The sequence below is a fragment of the Podarcis muralis genome, chromosome 10, assembly GCF_964188315.1.
Source record: "Podarcis muralis chromosome 10, rPodMur119.hap1.1, whole genome shotgun sequence".
NCBI classification, from domain to species: Eukaryota; Metazoa; Chordata; class Lepidosauria; order Squamata; family Lacertidae; genus Podarcis; species Podarcis muralis.
In genome coordinates this window covers 46,182,295-46,203,976 of record NC_135664.1, presented here as the reverse complement: position 1 = coordinate 46,203,976, position 21,682 = coordinate 46,182,295, and the positions used below count along the sequence as shown (strand labels likewise).

General features: G+C 42.0%; 1 protein-coding gene across 1 annotated transcript; it reads right to left on the bottom strand.

Annotated features, from left to right (window-relative positions):
- Nucleotides 1–925: 925 nt before the first annotated feature.
- ST13 (ST13 Hsp70 interacting protein) lies at nt 926–21,653 on the bottom strand. Its single transcript, XM_028747669.2, has 12 exons — nt 21,402–21,653; nt 17,402–17,483; nt 16,060–16,132; nt 15,860–15,930; nt 14,744–14,810; nt 13,066–13,150; nt 11,978–12,088; nt 11,063–11,165; nt 8,059–8,175; nt 5,212–5,275; nt 3,151–3,263; nt 926–2,527 (listed from the first exon to the last, which is right to left on the bottom strand). The coding sequence occupies exons 1-12, from the start codon at nt 21,509–21,511 to the stop codon at nt 2,399–2,401; spliced, it is 1,125 nt and encodes a 374-aa protein (XP_028603502.2). The 5' UTR covers nt 21,512–21,653; the 3' UTR covers nt 926–2,398.
- Between the last annotated feature and the right edge of the window lie 29 nt (nt 21,654–21,682).

Sequence of the window (21,682 nt, the reverse complement as noted above, 5' to 3'; positions counted from 1 at the left end):
GCCTTTATCTATTTTAAACTTCTGCGAGATGGCCTTGCGTGTGGCTGCTCGGCCACTTCGATTGGCACACCTACAAGTGCCACACAATACCCAATCTGCATTTGTAGGAACAAGTGGGAAAAGTTGCACTCAAGCGTCCCATGCTTTCAGGCTTCCCATGAGCCACTTATGTGAAAACTGGACGTTGGACCAGGTGGGCCTTTGGGCTCATTCAGCAGGCTCTTGTATTCTGATTTGCCTTAGATTTCCCGTCATCGACAACAGGATTCTAGACTGCTTCTAGACTGGCGAGATTGTAACTGCTGAGATAACTTAAAAAGCTGCAGAATGAGAAGAATCTTTATTTGCATCAGCTACTAGCCATAGCACTAAAGGGATGACTCACGCCCTGGCCAGCACTTCTTTAATCTCCTACCTTCGGGCAGGAGATACAGAAGTATAGTCAGACGCACTAACAGGTTAAAGAACAGTTTTTATCTGTGGGCTGCTGAATGTGAAAAAATAGTGGTGTAATTGACTTCCGACAAGCACACAGAGTGCGAACAAGACTGAGTGTATGGGGGGGGGCCTCGTTTGATTTCACTGCACACAGGTAGTGTGGTGACAATAAAGGTTTGTTGTTGTTATTGTTGTTGTTATTATTATTATTATTATTACTGAAGATAGAGGTAAAAACTTAACTATAGAAAATACATTTTGGGGGGTTTACATCTTATTCTAATTGCCTCCGCTAAAAACATTGCAGTTTTTGCTGTCACTCATCTTGATCTTCTAAAAGAAAAGACACAGTAGCAATGGTTGAGCAACCCAGCATGGACAATAATAGAGGAATATAACCCCTCCAACTTAAAACCTGGAATAGCTTCCCATGAATTTGTTTTAAGGCATATATGAGCACCACTTATGCAATAATTAACAAAAAATATTATTCAAAACCAGTCTTTATTGTTTTTAAAGGCAACTAGAAGTATTTTCAGAACTAATTCTTAAGCAAAAATGGATTCATATTTTTTCATTCAATGAGATTATTATTGTATGAAGAAGAAAAAAACCTTTCTGGAGTTAATTTTTAGAAGTGAGTTCCTAAATCTGTTCAGATTTAAACAAACAGAAAGCATACATCACTTATGGGTTCAGACAAAATTACAAGAGCACAGAACAGGAAACATTCAAAAGCCCTAGAAGAGACCAAGACGTAATTATAACAAGGTTTCCAACATTAAGAGCGGGAAATCGAAATTTTAGTAGAGAGAAAATAACAGATTTAATTGTATTAGTTATCAATGAACATTTCAGCAAAGTGTCCAATGAATACACATGCTGTAATTATACTGAAGATTTGCCATTCCAACAAAGATCTTCCTTCTTTTCCTTTCAACTGAAGCTCCACACAAGTATCAATGTGATAGTATGACAAACAACCCCCCGCCCTATAAAAATCAGTATTTGATTCTCTAACTAGGTTATATGGAAACAGGGAAGTACTCAGCTGCAAAAGATATGTAAGGTTCTGGCAAAAGATATGTAAGTTCATTAGAGCTTCCATGAAATGAGAATCCAGAACTTCACCAATCTTAAGATCTATGCTGTATATATTCATTCTGAATTATTTAAAGAATGAATACAACCGATTTGTTTTCCTCCTACAATATTAGGAAATTAAACCAAGAATAATGTTCAATAGTTACAGAAAGGCTCCTACCTTTTGAAGTTATTCAGCTGACTAATGTTAATAAAAACATTTGCCCCCTTCACAACTTGACAGAGCCAATTAACAAGTTAATTGGCTCAACATTGATTGTATAAGTAGTCCAGCCTCAACAGCATTTGTACCAACATATTAAAAGCCTAACCCACTGCTGCAGGGATCTGATCTGTGAAGAATCTGATTGCAACTATTTAAGTCACCCTTGTGAATATATAAAAAAGAATATTAATTGTGTATTATTTCTTCCAGTTAAAATAAAAAATACTGATCCTCACTTATGTTAGAACTTAAGAATTGTTACAAGCTCTCACAAAGGAGTTCAGTTACTGGGAAGCAGAAACCCAATACTATTACTTTAAAAAAAAACACTAAAAAAACCACACGCCCCTCTGAAAATAGCCCCCCCAACACATTTTGGTACAATCTACTGGAAGATTACAATTAATAAAAATTTAAAAGAAACTGCACTACTGTTGAGTAAGACAAACTCCTGGGCAAAGGTGCTGAGAGGGGGAAATGTATTCTTTTGAAATAAAACCTGAATACAATCAAAGTGACTGCCATTTCTGAAGCACGGAGGGAGGAGGAAAAGGGATTCTACCCAGAGCACCCTAATTCTCTTCTGAGAATTATAGGTACAATGGTTTGTGTTATTGCAACATCCCCCACCTCTTGCAATGGAAGGGGATTTTAGGGTTGATTTCCAAATTTGGCTGATAGTTTGCCAATGAGATTCATGACTTTGGGGTTATTCTGGTACTTTGACATGTTTGCTGGGTTCTGTGCAACATCCTGGAAAGCTGCCATGACTTCTGGATCCTGTAAAACAAAAAGGGGGGAAATGGCTTGTACTGTTGTATGAAATTAAGTGGGCTTTCATATCCATGTTAAGGCCACAATACAATATAAAATCAACTATATGCTAGTTGTTGTTGGCATCCATCTGTCTTGAGAGACAATGGAGTGCATCTCTGGGGGTGAAGTCAAACCTCTGTGTTAGCAGCACTGAAGTGACCTCACCGGGATGCAAACCTCAGCAGTGTATATGGAGGTCCTGGGCTGACAAGACCCCCTATCGGCCTTGAGAACAATTATATAATTATATAAAATTGTAAAAAATATATATATATAAAATTAATATAAAAACAATTATATAAAAATTAATATAAAATATATAAAAATTGTATTCATAGGCTGTTTAGCCACATCAAGTGGTATTTCTTGCAGTTAAGATTCCTCTTGTTAAGAGGTGTCATTTGTTACAAAGGCCACATGTTACCCTGAGGGCATTTTTAAAGCAGAATAAAAATGACTGAAAATAAATGAATGTTGGAATAATCAACTATTTGGGGGAAGGTCCTTAGAGAACAAGCACAACTCATATGAAGAATCAGGGCTCCATAAATCTCTCAATCATTATTTTACTTGTTCTCTGTTCTCACCTGCATGGCTGCAAGGACTTCAGGGTCACTGAGAATTTCATTGAGACCAGGCATGCCCCCCATTCCAGGCATGCCACCAGGCATACCGCCAGGCATGCCACCAGGAAAATTACCTGAAAATGTAAAGCATAGACTTGGAGCAGGGATCAACAATCTTTCTGGACCAGAGGGCACATTTTGAGAAAGTGTTATGGATGCTAGTCACAAAATGGCTACCATAGGGTGTGTGGCATAATGCAAAATGGTTGTCATGAGGGGTGTGGCATAACAAAAAAATTAGAGTGAGTACAGTCATGGACAATCTAATGCTTACCATGGGAAGTCAGCTATGTCCTGCTAGATCTGATTGCACACTATACTGAATACCCATGCACAAACCAGTGATGTTGCTGTCTAGTAATGGGGAGCATTCCGCAGTTCAAGGAAAAATATGCAAAGTGGTCACATCACACACACTTTTATGCATGTGCATGCACAGAGCACCCAAATAGACCACATATACACATAAATCTCTCTCATACACACATATGCCACGTACTCCCACTCAAACACAACTCTCTCTCCCTCTCTCTCTGTCCAAGTGCACCCATTTTTCTTTCTGAGACCACACATTTGTACTTCCTGCCCTCCCACCCTTACAGACTGCACCACATACATACCTCTGCTTCCTTCTCTGTCACACATACCTCTTCTCCATCTCCAAAGTGCATCTTAATCACACACACAGATGGAGCCCCTACATGGGGTGAACAAGCAACAAGTGCCTGCTGCCAGTTCCACATAGCTGGTGGGCAACAAGCAAACAGGATGAGCCATCCCTGCCACTTCCTAACCCGCCGCTCAAACATCCTGCCAAACCAACCAGAATGCAAGGAAGCAGCCTTTCCAGCTGAAGCAACTGCTCTGCCATTAAAAATCCTCTACAACCCACCCCCCTCGCCCCAATATCAAGGGAAACCAACCCAGCTCTCACAGGCAGCATGGTGCCTGCAGGTGCCAATGAAGGCCTTTGGGGGCTCCATGGCACCTGTGGGTACAAACCCTGCAGCAAAGCATACCCTGCTTTCACATGTGTGGTACATCCTTACATATTACCATTCTTTGGAAGCCTATAGCCATGAGAGCAAGGGAACTAAAACTTTTCTTGAACAAAGGTCAAGACTTTATCCTGTGTTCCAATACCCACTCCAATACCCACTTAGTCTTCCGGGTCCAAATATGGTAGCTTTCAGTTGGAGGCTACCTGTGAAATAGTTATGCTACCTCAAGGCTTTGTCTTATCATAAACAGAGAAATGTATTATCATGGCCTCTTTAGCAAATTGTATGTGAAGGATTACTGCAGCACAGCAAGTTGTACATATTCTGTACGATCTTACCAATAAAGCAAAACACAAGAGGGGAGGCTGTATGGGCAAGCAATTTTGCAGTGTACGTGATTTCAAAGATTTGCTGTTAGCAAGTTTGTTTATCTACCACCCTTCATTAGATTTGGTTCCAGGGCAGTTCATAAAATTAAAGGATTAAGAAACAACCACATAAAAAACAACCCGCAGTTTAAACACAGCAAGTAGTTAAGACCGTAAAATGCCTAAAATACAAAAAGAATAAAAAGAGGTTCTCTGGTCCCTAAAAGCAGTGAGGCAAGCCTTTCTGGGGATGTGCCTACAGATGGCTGCCATGTGCTTACAGATGGCATGCCATGTCCAGAAAGGCTTTCTCTTTGGTTGCAAAGGAGTGAGAGTGGGGGGGTGCAGGACGATATGGGTGAGGCTCTTCAGGTCTCAATAACATCTCCCTCTTTACCAGCCCCTAAGTCACTTTCATGATCTCCTAGGCTAGTACAGAGAGTGTTTGTTCCTATGAGTAGTTATGTGTTCCCTTCACATACAGATATTCCCTTCCAACAGCCAAACAACTTTCCCTCTTGATTAGAAAAACCAAACTTACATAAGCACAACTTTTCTTTTGCCTCAGTAGCAAGTTAAACAAAATGCTATGACCCAGATCCATTAAGTTACCGTCTCTCTGTTGCTATTCATGCTTTGAAATGAACACATACCTGGGAAGCCACCTGGGAAGCCACTAAACGGAGGTCCTCCCGTTTGTCGTCGAGCCTCTTCCTCCTGCAATCAAGAAATCGTGAGAAAACTTCACATGCTCTCCAACTAATCAAGCTTAGATATAGAAAGCTGAGAAGGCTATTACAACTGGATCCAAAGCCTACTATATAGACCCTACATGCTCTTAAGTTCTGCAATACTGCTTCACTCCAGGATAATACTGAATTTCTAGGCCCCTGGAAGAGTGAGTTTTGAAAAGAAAATAGTTATGATATTTATTTTAATGCTCAAGTTTGTTGCTGCTCCCTCAGTGTTTATAGCACTGGGCTTCAAACTACAGGTAACTCGCATCTTACACAGCAGGGGTTATGTTCTTGGCCACTGCACATATAAGCAGCGCAAAGCCAGAACGACCCCTAGAAAACTGTAAAAATAAATAAATCACTGCACTCATCAGTGGGTGACAAATAAGGCTCTTAGTCTTCCTCCTCTTCCTTGCTAAATGATGCTTTACGGGATGATATGAGGACAAGGGGTGTTGCCAGATAGCCAGAAGAAGTGCTTGGCTGTGGTTCAGATCCAGGGGTGGATTGCATGGGCACAATTGCCACTATTGTCTCTTGAACTCATCAAACATTTCCTTGCATGGCCTCAGTGTCTGTAATCCCATGGATGATCTTGAGGCTGCGTTCCATGAAGGGGTCAAACTCTGCAATCAGATCATTTGTGTGCTTTATGACTTGGAAGAGTTGAGAAAATTTCTGCAGGTTCCAACTTGCTCTCCATCCTCATCCTCACATTCTAAACTTGATCTGACCAGTTCCTCTCTAGTAATTCAGCAGTCAATACCTGTTGGCCCTCAATTAGTTCTTCTACTTCTTCCTGGATGAGGCCAACAAAGCCATCACCACCTACCTGCCTGGCCATCTGCACAATGCCCTCCACCTCAGTGACAGTGCTTGAAAATCTCTTGAAATTGTGCACACATTCCTTCAACAAGTTCCACCAGCATGCATTCACTGTTTCAGGCTTGCATCCACTGCCTGTTTGATATAGGTGACGCAATGGGTAATGCTGAAGGACATCCAGCATACTGTGGAGTCAAGAGCTAGATCAGCATCCATTGCATTGATAATCCAGGTGACGAGCTTCGTGTGAGTAGTCTTGTGAGCAGTGGATCACACCTTGATGAGGCTAGATGAGGGATGTCCTATGCGGGGGTGGGGGGGGGGGACATCTACCTTGCTGTGTGTGAAGCAGAGTCCTTCAATGCCCAGCATTGTCCATAAGCAGCATCACTTTAAACCACAGTTGTTTGTCTCTGAGGAACTGTCTCACCTCTGGAAAGAAGCAGTTATGGAAGCAGTCTAGAAATGATGATGTCACCCAGGCCTTTTCATTGGATTACCAAAATACAGGAAGTAGATTCTTCTCCTTGCCTTTTGCACAGGGGTTTTGAGACCTGTACAGCAAGCATGGCTTTATTAAGTGTCCAGCCGCATAGCTACAGAGAGCACAGCTACTCTATCCTTTCCAGCTTTGAAGCTTTTCAGCTTTGGCAATGCAAGTCTGCTCAGGCATTTTCTTCCAGTCTCGTCTAAAGTGAAGACTTGCTCTGGAAGACAGGACTTGTCCAGCAGCTACTTTGATTGTGCAGGGTATGTTTTCACAGTCTCTTTGTCTGCAGATGAAGCCTTCCCTATTGCCTGGACATTCTTCAGGTTGAAACAGATCTTAAAGCTCTTAAGGCAACCTGAGCTGGCTTTAAATTCCTTGCTGATTCCCAACTGCAGTGGAATGTTTACAGTGGTCACAGAGGCTGAGAGATTTGTGGCACGAGAAGCTGACATCCATAGCAACATGTTTCTGGTTCTTGTCTTCCAGCCCCAAGCTCAGTGCCTTCTTTGTCTTCACCAAAGCCATGTCTTGCACTTGGCTGGTCACCTTTGCAGCCAGGGATGCACTTACTGCCACTTCTCCATGGACCTCATTTTCATGCACCTTGATGGCATGGATGCTGTACTCATTCTGGCCATATTTGTGTGCCAAAGTGCACGCAGACATGCCAGGTCTCAAGCAGCTCAGCACAGCCAACTTCTTTTCCAGTGTGGGAACCATCCTTTACTTCTTCTTTGGTTTCTCAGCAGCTGATGATAATGAGGATGCCTTGTGTTCTGTGGCCACTCTGCAGCTCTCTCTAACCACCTCATCCACAATCCAGTCTCCTCCAATGTCTCTCCAAGCCCCTCCACAAGTCCTTCAGACCTCTTCCAACCTCCTCTTCCAAACTCCTGTGATGTCTCTCCGACCTCCTTCAATCTCCCTCTCCAACTGCTTCTTCCACACTCCAACCTCCCCCAATGTCTCTCCAAACTTTTCCACAAGTCTCTTTGGTCTCCACCAATCACCCACTCCAACTCTCTGCTACCTCCTCTGCCTTCTCTTCACACTCTGCAGACTCTTCAACCACACTCAAGCGCTTTCACAAAGACTACCGGGATTGTTTGCAGTTTCTTCCTGCTCAGCCACCCCTTTCCACCCTGTGTGTCACATTTTCATGGTATTAAAAAAAAATTAAAAAGAAAATTGGTGGTGTGCATAAAGCTGTGATCATGTTAAGTACGTATAATAACTGTTAAGACATGAGTTACCTGTACGAAAAATAGTTATCATTTTGAAGTTCTCTGCAACTAAATACAGACTCAGTTAAAGACAGACATTCTAAAATATAGGTTAGCATTTGAAACTGTAGAAGTGCCCCTTTTTTAGCCTATTTCCATACACATTTTTTGGATAGAGTTATGCTGGATTATTTTCCTGTTGTACATGCTTTATTAAGCTCTCACCCTTTGAGCTCTCTCATGTTCCTCTCGAGCTTTCTTTACTCTTTCCATCCTTTCCCTGATTTCTTTTTCTTCACGCTTTCGTTCATATTTTCTTCTGTGTTCCGCAATCTTCTGAGCCTGAGCACAGAGAGTGGGTATTGGTCATATGAATCCAGATATTCTTTAAAATACCATCTTAGCACTTTACCTACCTCAACTAGTTTTAATTGTTTTTGTACTCTGCCAATTCTTTTCTAGTGCTGCAAATTAGATATTTAAGACACATACCTTCTCTTCAACAGGCAACTTAAGATTCAATATGTAGCTGGGTCCCACAGGATATGAAGTCAGTATTTCACAAGAGGGCAAAACTTGCAGCCTGAAGCTGCTGATGGTATGAGTGAACATAGTGAAAACGATTATCCAGGCTTTAAAAGTCTGGAAACCTATCTAGGAGTTTATACTACAACTCATGTGTAAAAATCTTTTGAGAGGATTGCTTCTAGTGTTCTGGCCAAGCCAAGCTAAAGGATGCAGACTACCACTTAAAAAGTCTTAATCAATAATGGAGTGTCTTAACATTTTTCAGCCTCAGGGCCACATTGGGTTAGGATCCTCTCCTAACCCAGCATTGTGGTGGAGAGAAATGACCAACCTTCCTCTTTCTGCAGTGCTTGACCCCTTAGCAACATGTTAACTGGTGAACAGGCACTCCTGTGGATGGAGGAGATAAGTCAATTTTCCCAAGGGGTGGTAGGTCACCAGAAATGGCTTGGCAGGCCAAGGCTAGCCTGCAAATTTGCCACCCTTGATCTAGACAACATAGCATATTTAGAAGCCAGAAATGCTAAAACCAATGTTCAAAATGTAAAATACCGGGGGTATACTACACACTTGGCATACAAAACTTTAGGCTCTAGGGATATCACATTTTGGGTCAGTGGTATCAACTAGGCATCTCAAAACATGATGTATTGAAAAAAACATGCCTTCAGTTGTCATCAGTATTTGGCACCAAAAGCTCTTAGCATCCATAACACTGCTACTTGAAGAAGCCATTATAGTATTTTTCATAGGTTTCAGGTTCTAGATGCTTCTCCAGATATTATAAAGGAAGCCTTTCTGCATCTTTTATCAAAAACTTTAAAGAGACTTTCAGTAGTAGGCTCCCAACTAGGTCAGCAGTGCTAGAAACTGGGATAGAAAAGCTAGGAGCCAAATTTGGGGGGGGGGGGTCGGTGTTCGGCAACACTCTTTAGTTATTATTTTGATACACATGAACTAATACACAAATCACATAAGTGACACATTGTTAATATCGCATTTTAACAGAAATTGTTAATACATGTTTCATTTGGTGTTTACAACAAAAATATTGGTACTACACACCCTACTCTTTATTGTTAAACTCCTTATTAACATTTTGTCTATCCCTGACATATACTTCGAGGCTTCAAAGCATATACATTTCAGAAATCCTTGAGTATCAGCCAGGCACAAAAAATGGCACCCAGACCTTTTGAGGCGTTTGCAAACAGAGAATCTTTGGGCGTGAAATGCGCCTGGCACCCTGCTAATTTCAATCTCTGTGGCTGAGGCTAGCCTATCTTACTTGGTCCTCTGTCTTGTGAAATTATACTGTTTCAATTAGTTGCTCATGTTTTTATTATCATTCTCTGTGCTGCAGTTTCAATGAGTGGGAGGAGGGAACTGCCCTAAGGCATCTTCACAGGAGTTGGTCCTGCCCACCTAGCAACAACAGGCATTTCCTAAACATCCCCATTCCTCTTCATGTGGCAAACAATAAAGCAATAGACATGGCGACTGTAACAATGAGTATGGACAGAGCAGAGGCGTTTCCTACAACCCTGAAATGCCTTCTCTTCTTTTCATGCATAAAAGCCATGGAGAAGGGGAGACATGTGCCATTCTTTAGGAGTTGTCAATGAAGTAAAAAGAGTATGTGGAAGACTTAGGCTTCTTGAATCAAATTTTCATTCTATCTGTGGGAAATAATACAGTGGAGAGAGCAGCTCTAGATACTAAGTGGCAGGGAGAGGAAGCAGAAGCCAGGCTGTCACATCAAAGCTTCAGAAATGTTCAATTATACACATGATTATGATATCAAAATTTATGACCTACTTGATGGGTCTTCCTTTTGTACAAGGTTAAGATTTATCCCTTGCTGATGTCAATCCTAAACTTACAGTAGGAAGGGCAGACATTTGGCCCTATGGACATTGCTGAACTAAGACTTCCTTCACCCCTAGCAAGCATGGCCAATGGTTCAAGATCTGGAGGGCCAAAGGTCTCCACATATGATCTACAGAATGCCATACCAGATGAAACAGTACAGTTAAATAATTATTCAAAATATTTCTTTGAATATATAGGCCAGCTTGCAAAAACAAGGAGTGATTCTCTAGAGACAAGGCTGAAGTTAAGAATTTTTTGAACTGTTTGTAACCACAGCTGACAGCACTCCCATGCGGCAATGCTGCAAATCAGTAAAATAATAATAATATTGAGTTCTAGCCAATGCACTGATCTCGAATGATCCACATTTTATGCAGCAGATGTATCTACAGTTTTCCCACTGTTCCTTTCCCACAAATATTGGGAACACATGCCCATATCATACACACACATTTCCCCTTCAGATGTTATAGGAGCTTACTCAGAGACATGCAGTGGACACATGGCAAACTTGTCTACTTCCAGCAATCATCTGGAAGTTAGAGGATGGAACCACAGCATCCTTAGTTTTGAACTATGAGGCCATGCATAATTCCAACAGACACCAATTTCTGAAACAAGTTCTGCCTAACACCACAGAAGACAAACCATGAACAAGGCAATAAATTATTGATGTCCCAAGGTACAGCCTGAAGGCACGTGAGGCCACCACTCTGTTCAAGCTAAGGAGCTCTGGGGAATCACATATACACTGTGTTCAGGTCCACGGAAAAAGAAAGCCAGGATAGAAAATGTAAGAAAATAAATATATATTCCTGTTACCACTCACTCTGGGCTGCACTTCCTTCAGCATGGCACTAGCATCTTCATCATAATCCAGTTTACAGGCTAATGCCAGGTCATGTGCAGACTCCTCCCAGTGACCCAACAGCCTGGCAATGACAAGATTCAAGACATTTTAAAATCAGATTTAACCCATGGCATAAAATAGGGGTGGACATCCTTTAGCTCAACAACTTCTGAAGACCACAACTCCTACCATCCCTGAACACTGATCATGCTGGCTGGGGATTATGGGGGTTTTGAGTCCAAAAACACCCAGAAGGCTGCATGTTTGTAATTCTTGGGCTAAAAGAAAACCTATAGATATGCACAGCTTGAAAACTACACAGAAACTTTCCATTTCATTATTATGGTACAGTCATACCTCGGGTTAAATCTTTTCAGGTTGCGTCCCGTGGCAACCCGGAAGTAACGGAATGGGTTACTTCCAGGTTTCGCCGCTCACGCATGCGCAGATGCTCAAAATGACGTCACATGCGTGCGCAGAAGTGGCAAACCGCGACCTGCGCAGATGCGGGTTGCGTTCTGCTCAGGATGTGAATGGGGCTCCGGAACGGATCCTGTTCGCATCCAGAGGTACCACTGTACTTGTATTTTTGCAAATCCAAACTGTCCCTTAAGTTTTACATTGAAGAAGCAAAGGAGAATTTACATTGGTAACAGAACAGTACAAAAATGTGCATTTATATACAGTTAAGATTATCTTATCTGCCCTTCACAATAAGGTCTTGGGGCAGGTTGCAACAATTTACAATTATAAAACAGACAATCACAAGTTGAATCAATTTAATAAAAAATACCCGCTACACAACTGGATTATGTTTAACAGCAAACTAGACCAGAAAGTTTGTATCTTCATTAATCAGAGGAGTACAATGTAAAGAGAGGTTAGTTTCTTTACCTGTGGGCTTTCCCTCGCCATTTGTAAGGCTGTGCTGAGTCAGGGTTAATCTGAATGGCTCTGTCACAATCTCTGATGGCAGCATTTGGCTTCTGCATTTTCACAAAGACACTGGCGACAACAAGGAAATCAAATATGTTTAAGGAACTATCAGCTGCACATTTTTGGGTACTCAGAATGGAGTCTAGAGATGCTACAAGTTACATGAGAGTCATGCTGCCCAATCATATTTTTTCCCCTTCCACTGTCCCAAAAACTGCAAGCTGCTTCAGTAATTTGGATACATCCTCTTCTAACAAGTATGTTGAGCTTTTAATGCTCATTTAAAAAATTTCAATAATAATGTGGTTTAATGGCTTATACACTTTTCTTTTTCTGAAATTGGTATTAATGGCATCAATCACCTATTGCTTCATTTTATATCTGACAGTGACTTCTATGAAGCAACATTAAGCAGAATCTCAACCTCCAATTTAATTTAGCTAAGTCCTTTAATAAATGCACATACTTACTCTGCCTTACTCAAGACAAAAATCAAAATTAGGAATATGACATCTAAATTATGTCCAAGTGTGCTAAGAAAAATAAAAACGCTTGCTTTTTCATAAAGTCATTCTGTAATCTGATTTTATGTATACAGGTATGGTAGCATTAAGGACAAGGGAAATAGAAGAGGTATATGGAAAGGAGAACATGGAACAGGGTCATTAGAAGAAAAGACAACCATGAGCACATAGCAATTTAGAAAACTGACATTTACACTTATTATTCTACAGACCATCTGGTAAATATTTCCACAACCACCAACAGGACTTTTCAGGTGAGTAACAGCACCTCAAAATGTCAAAGACTGTATGTTGCCTTGCAAAGGAGCTGATCAAAATAAATTTAACAAAGAGACACAAGAAGCTTAACAGTTTTTTTGCAGCCAGGTCAAGGCATGTTGTCACATTTTGTACAATATGTAGATTTTACTAACAATTCATTTAGCATTTAATTCTGGAGTTAATTAGTCTAGACTAAGCTGTGTTTGGGTATACGTAGTTTGGCATCCTCTAATGCACTTGTTTTCAAATTTAAAGTCTCACCTGGCTCGTTTGGCATACAAAATAGCCAGTTGTGGATTCAACTTGATGGCTTCTGTGAACAAATCAATGGCTTTCTGAAGTTCACCTGGAAATATAAATAAAGCTTCAATTGTACCCCCAAAGAAGTCATCTACATGATATACTGGACATATGGAATAAAGGGAATGGTACATAGTGCCATCAGTGTTGTCTCATTGGCAAGATGCAGACATCCTCTTTTGGGACAAGGCACTCAAGTGGATTGCTGCTGTGCAACCCCAGGTATTCGCTGGGTTTTCTAGACAAATTTAACTTGGTTCCAAGTCCTGTTTTGTTGTAGAAACCGCATTGCTCACCCTTTGTGATAACCAGTGCCAAGAGAAGAGGAATGCAACCCTTTGGATACCCCTAGTTCTCTCAGCATCTTTTGATACCATCAACAGTGGTATCTTCTTAGCCCAACAACATGCACTTCCTCCCTTGTCTCTCGGGGGGGGGGAGGGTGTGGGGAGAGAAAAATAGTGTGTGAGAGTGAGGCAGACACACACACACACCTGGTAGGACCTGCATGGGAGGGGAGCCTGATGAGTGAAAGGCAATTTGCCTGGCCCTCCAGTTTTTTTTTACCTGCAGGTCAGTGGCCCATAACATAAAGAAGATTTCTCTTTAACCTTGCTTTAAAGCCTTTTACAGTTTGAAACACTGGTCCCTTAAGGACTACTACTTCTGTCAACCTACATGGGAGCTGAGATCTTCCCATGCAGGTTGACAGAGAAGCCTTTCTCAGAGTTTCACCACCATGAGCAATCAAGTGGTAGGCAATGCTTCTGACATCCTGGTTACTGAATTCCTCTCCCCAGAAAGCTTGTCTAGTCAGCAGGGGTCAGCAAACTTTTTCAGCAGGGGGCTGGTCCACCATCCCTCAGACCTTATGTGGGGCCAGACAATATTTTGAAGGGGGGGGAATGAACGAATTCCTATGCCCCACAAATAACCCAGAGATGCATTTTAAATAAAAGCACACATTCTTCTCATGTAAAAACACGCTGATTCCCGGACCGTCCATGGGTGGAATTTGGAAGGCAATTGAGCCGGATCTGGCCCCCGGGCCTTAGTTTGCCTACCCATAGTCTAGTGGCTATAACATCATATTTTAGGTGTCAAGACAATATGTTTAGTCTCAAGCATTTTAAATAAAATTATTCTTTTTCTGGATCAGATGGGAAATGAAATTACAGTGGTACCTCAGGTTACATACGCTTCAGGTTACAGACTCCGCTAACCCAGAAATAGTACCTCGGGTTAAGAACTTTGCTTCAGGATGAGAACACAAATCGTGCTCCGGCGGCACGGCGGCAGTGGGAGGCCCCATTAGCTAAAGTGGTCTTCAGGTTAAGAACAGTTTCAAGTTAAGAACGGACCTCCGGAACGAATTAAGTACTTAACCCGAGGTACCAGTGTATTTTAAAGACAGTGATTCACTGCACTGTCTGAATCAAAGTTATGGTGAATTTGGAACATACTTTTGTTTGAATTATGTACTTATTGAAAAGACCAACTTCTGAATACTGTTCTCTTAACACTGTGGGAATTAAGAAACTCACAATCCACCCTATAAAATAGAAGTATACTAGATTATATATTTTGTTTACCTCTCAAAAGTTTGTCAGGCAATTAATTTTCCTTATAAAGAACTCACCTTCACCTAGTGCATTAATAGCTTCCATTTTTTTTTCATTCGCCTGGTCCATCATCTCTTCCGTTACCTAAAGGAGAGAGAAACAAAGTGACTCAAATTCACACAAAGTATTTGGAAAGCATTCTTAATTCTAGAAATTTTAAAAGGTCTAGAGCAGGGGTAGGCAACATAAGGCCCATGGGCCAGATGCGGCCCAATCGCCTTCTCAATCCGGCCTGCAGACGGTCTGGGAATCAGCGTGTTTTTACATGAGTAGATTGTGTCCTTTTATTTAAAATGCATCTCTGGGTTATTTGTGGGGCCTGCCCGGTGTTTTTACATGAATAGAATGTGTGCTTTTATTTAAAATGCATCTCTGGGTTTTTTGTGGGGCATAGGAATTCGTTCTCCCCCCCCCCCCAATATAGTCCGGCCCACCACATGGTCTGAGGGATGGTGGAGCGGCCCATGGCTGAAAAAGGTTGCTGACCCCTGGTCTAGAGTATCAATATACAACTCAACCGAATCTCAGCAGAGGGATATGTGTTTCAAAACTACTTAAAGGCAATTAGAAAAATATCAACAATAAATTTCTTCTTTTTAAAAAGCCATACAGACTATGAAGGAGAGTTGAAATTGTCTTAACTTTTTATTTATTTTTCTATCCTTTAGATCAGTGACTATTTAGTTATGGTAGAACACATCTGGTGCACTGGCAGTCTGCTGGTCTGATCCAGCTCAGCAAGCTCTTCCTGCTAGCCCACTAGCTCCCTGTCTCCATTTCGCAAGCAACAGGACTGCTTTATTTCTTCTGCCTGGCGTATTGCACATGTATGTGATACAGAAGTGTATGTGCAGACATGAGATGTCCAGATCCACCTTTCTTTTGACCACAACAATCTTTCTAAGATATCAGTTATTTTTCTTAACATTAAAAGGGTAATTTGAAATCCACGTTCTGCATTGGTTTCCTATATATTAGTACAGATTGCATCATGATGGATTTGTTTAGATAGCTCTTAAATATTGTAAAGCAATTTTCATGCTGTGCAATCCAGAAATGTTGATTGATTGATCGAAAAAGCTACATGAGGTTTTACAAAGAGAGACAGTTCGAATCTCAATTAAGCTTATTACCTCAAGACTTTCATCTCCCATTTCTTGAGGTTCATCACTGTCTGGTTCAATCACTCCTTCATTATCAATTTCTGCAAACAAAACCATCACTAATTAGAAGAATCCTAGTTATTCCACATAAGAGGCTAAATAGGAAAAATGAAGCCAAAACGTTGCATCTACAACACAGAAACCATGCAATATAGTACTGAATAACTCACCCACATCACTCTCTTCACTCTCAGGTTCTGATGGCTTTGGCGGTTCCTCTGGCTTCTTTTCTTCTGCTTTCGCCTAATGAAAAGGATATCAAATTATTGGCATGCTCATTTAAAGCTTTGCTTAGGGTGGTATTGTAGGATGTTCAGACAATTCTAGAATAAATTATTTTCAGGGACTGAATTGGAGAATTGTTGCACTGGTTTTTCCAGCTGGAAAGTTTTAAATTTAAAAGGTGAATATCTCAAAAATGTAATTATGATATTTTGGTTATTTAAATTCTGCTTGCTACAGACTACTGGAAAATCTAGACTTTCTACTGTTCTACAATTCACCTGGGAAGATCTGGAAACATATATAAGTAACACTGAAACATAGGGCAAGGGGCCCCATCAGAAAAGGAGCATATCTGACCAACGAAGTATTTGTTAGCAGAGTCTGACAGCAATCATCAGCACCACTACTGCCAGTTGTCAGGATTCAAAGAACTATGCAACTAACTACACACCCAAGGGAACTTTAGACTTCTGCTTTCCAAAGAACAGAAGCCTTTGCCACATGACAAACCACTTCAGAAGGCATAAAGACCTTTAAAAAGCCAACAAACATAATGGGGTGACCTCCTGTTCGGGGGATAGTTACTCCCAAAAAAGTAATGTGTATTACATGTGCAAGCTCTCCTGCTCTTACCCTTTCCTCTATGTTGGCTGACTCACGACTAGGGCTGGGCGATATCTGGTTTTCAACATCATAATATATCAGCAGCTAAATATCGTGATATGATTTATCACGGTGTCTGAAATGTATCTCAGCTGCTGACAGAGATTTATATAGTGCTTTTGTCCATAAATTGTTCAATTTATCTTCTTCAATGTTCATATCCCTGTTTAATTCCCAAATTTTGTTGCGGGTAAAATTGGTTTTCAACAAGGGTTTCGTATAAAAGGGAAATTAAACTCATAATCATTATATCTTCCCAAATGATTTTTCTGTATTGGCTAATGGCCCTTTATGTACAGAAGCCTCAAAAAATGATTATCATGGAATCAACAAAGGATGTGGTATCTAGTAAGTGCAAAGAAAGCCTGAGTAATTACTAATGATCTTGTTGACACATGAAGGAGAGACACACACTGTGTCCAGGGCAGCTGTCTATCAGCTCCATCTGCTAAGCTGGCTGAGACCCTACCTGCCTGCACAATGTCTTGCCAGAGTGGTACATGCTCTGGTTATCTCCCACTTGGACTACAGGCAACTCCCCATTTGTGTGTGTTCTGCACCCTACATTAGGAATTGTATGTACAAACTTAAAAGCCATAATCCTAGCAAGCGCCTCTCTCTTACCTCATGTGTTCCTTCCGCAGCTCCTTCTGCAGCTCCTTCCTCAGAAGTGTTGCATGGAGCTGGTGGTATTTTACCTCCCATACTTTTCAAAAAAAGAAAAAGATTGGTGAGATACAGAGTTTGACAGCATTTGGTTTAAGATAAATGAAAAGTATAAACCACTAGGTAACAGTTATCAATGAATATTTATTCATGACTAAAGAATAACTGAACAGAAATTCTATTACCTTAAAATTAGTCCCATTTGCTTTTCTGAATTGCTACTCAGGAATGCTTCAGCACAATTTTATGTTATTAGGGTAGAACAACTGAAACCCCTTTAAGAATGTCAATTAACTAGCATTTGCTGCCTTCTAATCCAGGAAATTTGGAAAGAAAAAGCTGTGGAAGGTTAAGCATTTCTAGATATAACTTGTACTTCCACATGCCGCAGTATGATTCCACAACACTAAGGAAATTACCCTGAACAAAACACTCCATTTTTACCCATACTTTCAAGTCAGAACTGTGATTATGTACAAAGGTTACAAGCAATAACACTAGAAAAAATATATCTGTAAAGAGGTGGAATGTAGATTATCCCCAGCAACTTTCCTAGAGCAAGGGGTGCAGGTGCTCAGCTTGTTCTACATTGTTCTGTACCTCTGATTCCCAAAGCATGTGCTTTGCACCACAACTGATTTCCCTAAAACTGGTTGATCCAACACATGACTTGAGGGCTACAAGGAGCCTTTGAGACCTTTTTTGAGGGCCCACAACATCATCTTGGTACCCCCCCCCCTCCTTGCACTGCTTTCCCAAAACTGGGTAAACAAGGTGTGAGGCTTTGGGAAGAGGCGTCAGGGCTGGGAAGGGCTCAAATTTTGGCCTCCCCCCACAGCACAACAATGCAGGGTGTGGCCTGCGGGTTCCGTGTCAAGTACTCTTGCAGCCCACTTGGTCTGAAAGGTTGGACCTCCCTGCCCTAGAATGTACAGCAAAAGGTAGTGGTGGAAATCACACTTCCTGTTTCAATAAATTAATGGTGCGCTTTCCAGAAACATTTACAGTATCTGTGAAACACTTCTGAGATGAAAGAAGCATATCTGACACACTCCTCTAGGAATAATGTTAAATTTAACTGAAATAAAATTAACCCAGAAGAGTAACCACCAAATAAGAACTGCTAATATTCTCTGGCCACCCTATTTGATTTACAGTTTCACTGCTCACTTTGTTAGGAAGACTTTACCATTCAAAAACTAACTAATACTTTTATAGCCCAATCGTATGAGTTAGGCATACCTGAGTCCACTGATTACAATGCATGCAAAGCCTCCTAATGCTACAAAACTGTGTTATTAAACAACTATTTGATTCAAAATAAAAACCATTTCACACACAAAGAGATTTCGAATGAACAAGCTCTACCACTCCAGCAGAAAACCTGAAATCTTACTACCCAAAAGATAGAGCTACAGGTTACCTTAGAGTAAACACAGCCATGTTTGTTTCTACACTCCTCCAAAACATAGCTCATTCAGCCACAACTCTTTCTACACCCCTCCCTCCACAGCATGAAATGCAAGCTTTTGCACTGTCATGGAACAATACTTTAAGGTCTGTAGAAGCTAAAGCTAGACTGCTTTTCTTCACAGAATCATCAACATTATTACTTGAGGGGTTTTTCCTGGGCTATGAAACAGGACTCCATAATGGTTTTTAATTCATTTAGCTAGAATGTGGTTGGCTGCATAAATGGCGCTCTTGGCAATGTAACACTGATTGCTTTCAAGCAGGATCTGAAATCATGGAGGGGATATTAGAGAACCATCTGGAAAATTGTAACAGCCAATTTTACTATTGTACAGATTTCAATAAGTAATCCAGTTAAATGTTTTTAACCATGCTTACAACAATATGAAAGCAGCTCTGTCTACCTTAGTTTTACATAAATTGAATACTAAATCTAAAAACAGTTACATATTGCTATTGAGTTGGTGTGGAGAAAGTAGGCTCTATGTGAGATCCTTCTAATCTAACCCCTGGATCTAGCAAGTGTTAAAATATAAGCCAGGCTAGCATCCTGCGTTGAGGTGAAAGTCTGGGTGATGAGGCATTAAAGGAAACAAAGGAAAGGGGTTCTGTGTGAGAAGGCAAACAGGTAGGGGTGGTGCCCCTCCCCCAGCTCTGTTAGTTAAAAGGACAAAGCTGGAGTTTAGAGCTGAGTTGCAATGATGTGACCTAGAAGTAAAGCTGCAAGCTGGTGAGAGAGTCAGAGCAAGGTTTGATTTCTGTTTGAATCCCCTCCACTGTAGGTTCAGGTTGCATATATGTGTAATCAAACCATATATCATAAAAACATATTAAAAAATTGTCCAGTAACACCTTAGAGACCAACTGTGTTCTTGGTATAAGCTTCTGTGTGCATGCACACTTCTTCAGATGCATGCACATGAAAGCTTACACCAAGAATAAAACTTAGTTGGTCTCTTAAGGTGCTACCAGGGACGCGGGTGGCGCTGTGGGTAAAGCCACAGTGCCTAGGACTTGCCGATCGTATGGTCGGCGGTTCGAATCCCCATGGCGGGGTGAGCTCCCGTCTCTCGGTCCCAGCTCCTGCCTACCTAGCAGTTCGAAAGCACCCCTAAGTGCAAGTAGATAAATAGGTACCGCTTTATAGCGGGAAGGTAAACGGCGTTTCCGTGTGCTGCGCTGGTGCTGGCTTGCCAGAGCAGCTTCGTCACGCTGGCCACGTGACCCGGAAGTGTCTTCGGACAGCGCTGGCCCCCGGCCTCTTAAGTGAGATGAGCGCACAACCCTAGAGTCGGACACGACTGGCCCGTACGGGCAAGGGTACCTTTACCTTTACGGTGCTACCGGGCAATTTTTTTAAAAACAAAATTATATGTTTTGACCGTCAGACCAACACAGGTACCTACCTGAATCATATATCATAAAGACACTAAAGTATCAGCTGTGCTTCATTCCAGAAGGAAACAAAACCCTGGGTAAGCACTTGGAACCCCTGGAATCCCACCCTGCTCCAAGATTGGAGTGGCATGCAACAATATATTTGCACAATCCAAGGTGCATTGTGGCTTGTGTTACACACACTTCCACAAAAAGTCGTTTGAGAAATACAGTCTTTTATTCTAAAAGATGAAATAACAATCCTAAGCAACTCAGTTTAAGGCTACTCCAAATGCATGCTTTTTTCAACAAAAAAGGAACTTCCAGGTGGAAAGGAAAGCATAGGCAAAAATGTGCTTGGCATGTAGATTATGATGTTTGTTTTTCACTAAATGTGCTCTGGTGCAGTAACTGGGGACAATATTCCAGCATCAAAATACATATGACTGGATAAAGAAAGTGCAACACCTGAGTAATTATCATAATGATCTGAAAGCTTTCTCTTATCCTTTCCTCAGGCACGAAACAACGTTTTCTGTGCAGGAGAAATGTTCGTACACCGAGGGGATTAAAGAGCACATGTTAATTGTAACAGCCTGAAACCCTTTCCTTGCCGAGAAGGGGGGGGGGGAGTGGAGTAACTGGACGCCAGAAGAACAGGTTTCCAATGACACGGCTAGGCCTTCCGTCCACAAATCCGGCCACCCGTCCCTCAAACAGCCTCGGATTCCAGGGAAAGGACTGAAGACTCAAACCAAAGCAAGGCACCTTTCGCAAGGCAAATAAATTATTCCGAAGAATCCCCCACCTTCCCAGCCCCATACAAGTCCCTGCAACTCCTACAGCTCCGAGCTTTTCAAGCCCGACCTCTCTCTTATTATCGAGGCCTGATCCAGGCCCCCCTCCCGCCAAAAACAAAAACCCAGCAGCAGCAGCCCCCCCAAGCCCTACCGTCCGAAAACTGAGCACAGTTTCATCACCTGAAAACGGGGGTGAGGAGGAGAGAGAGAGGAAGAAACGGGGATACGGAGGACCCCACTCCACCCCCACCCCCTGCTCCCCCTCCTCCAGCGCCGCCCCATGAGGGGCTTCCCCCCCCCTGACTTACCCCTCCACCCAGTCGCGGAAGAAGCGCAGGTCGTCGCTGTGCAGGATGGCCGGGTTCTCCTTGCAGAGTTTCACGAAGGCCCGCAGCTCGCTCACCTTCCGCAGGTCCATGGCTCGCCCGCTTCCCTCCCGCGCGTCCCCCTCGCTGCTACTGCGGTAGTTGCCGCCGCCGCTGCTGCTGCCGCCGCTTGAGCTTCCCTCCAAGCGGAGTAACGAAAGTTCCCAGCCTCCCTCTTCCCTCCCGCTCGCTCGGGGGCCCCGCTGCCTGTCACGCGCAATTCA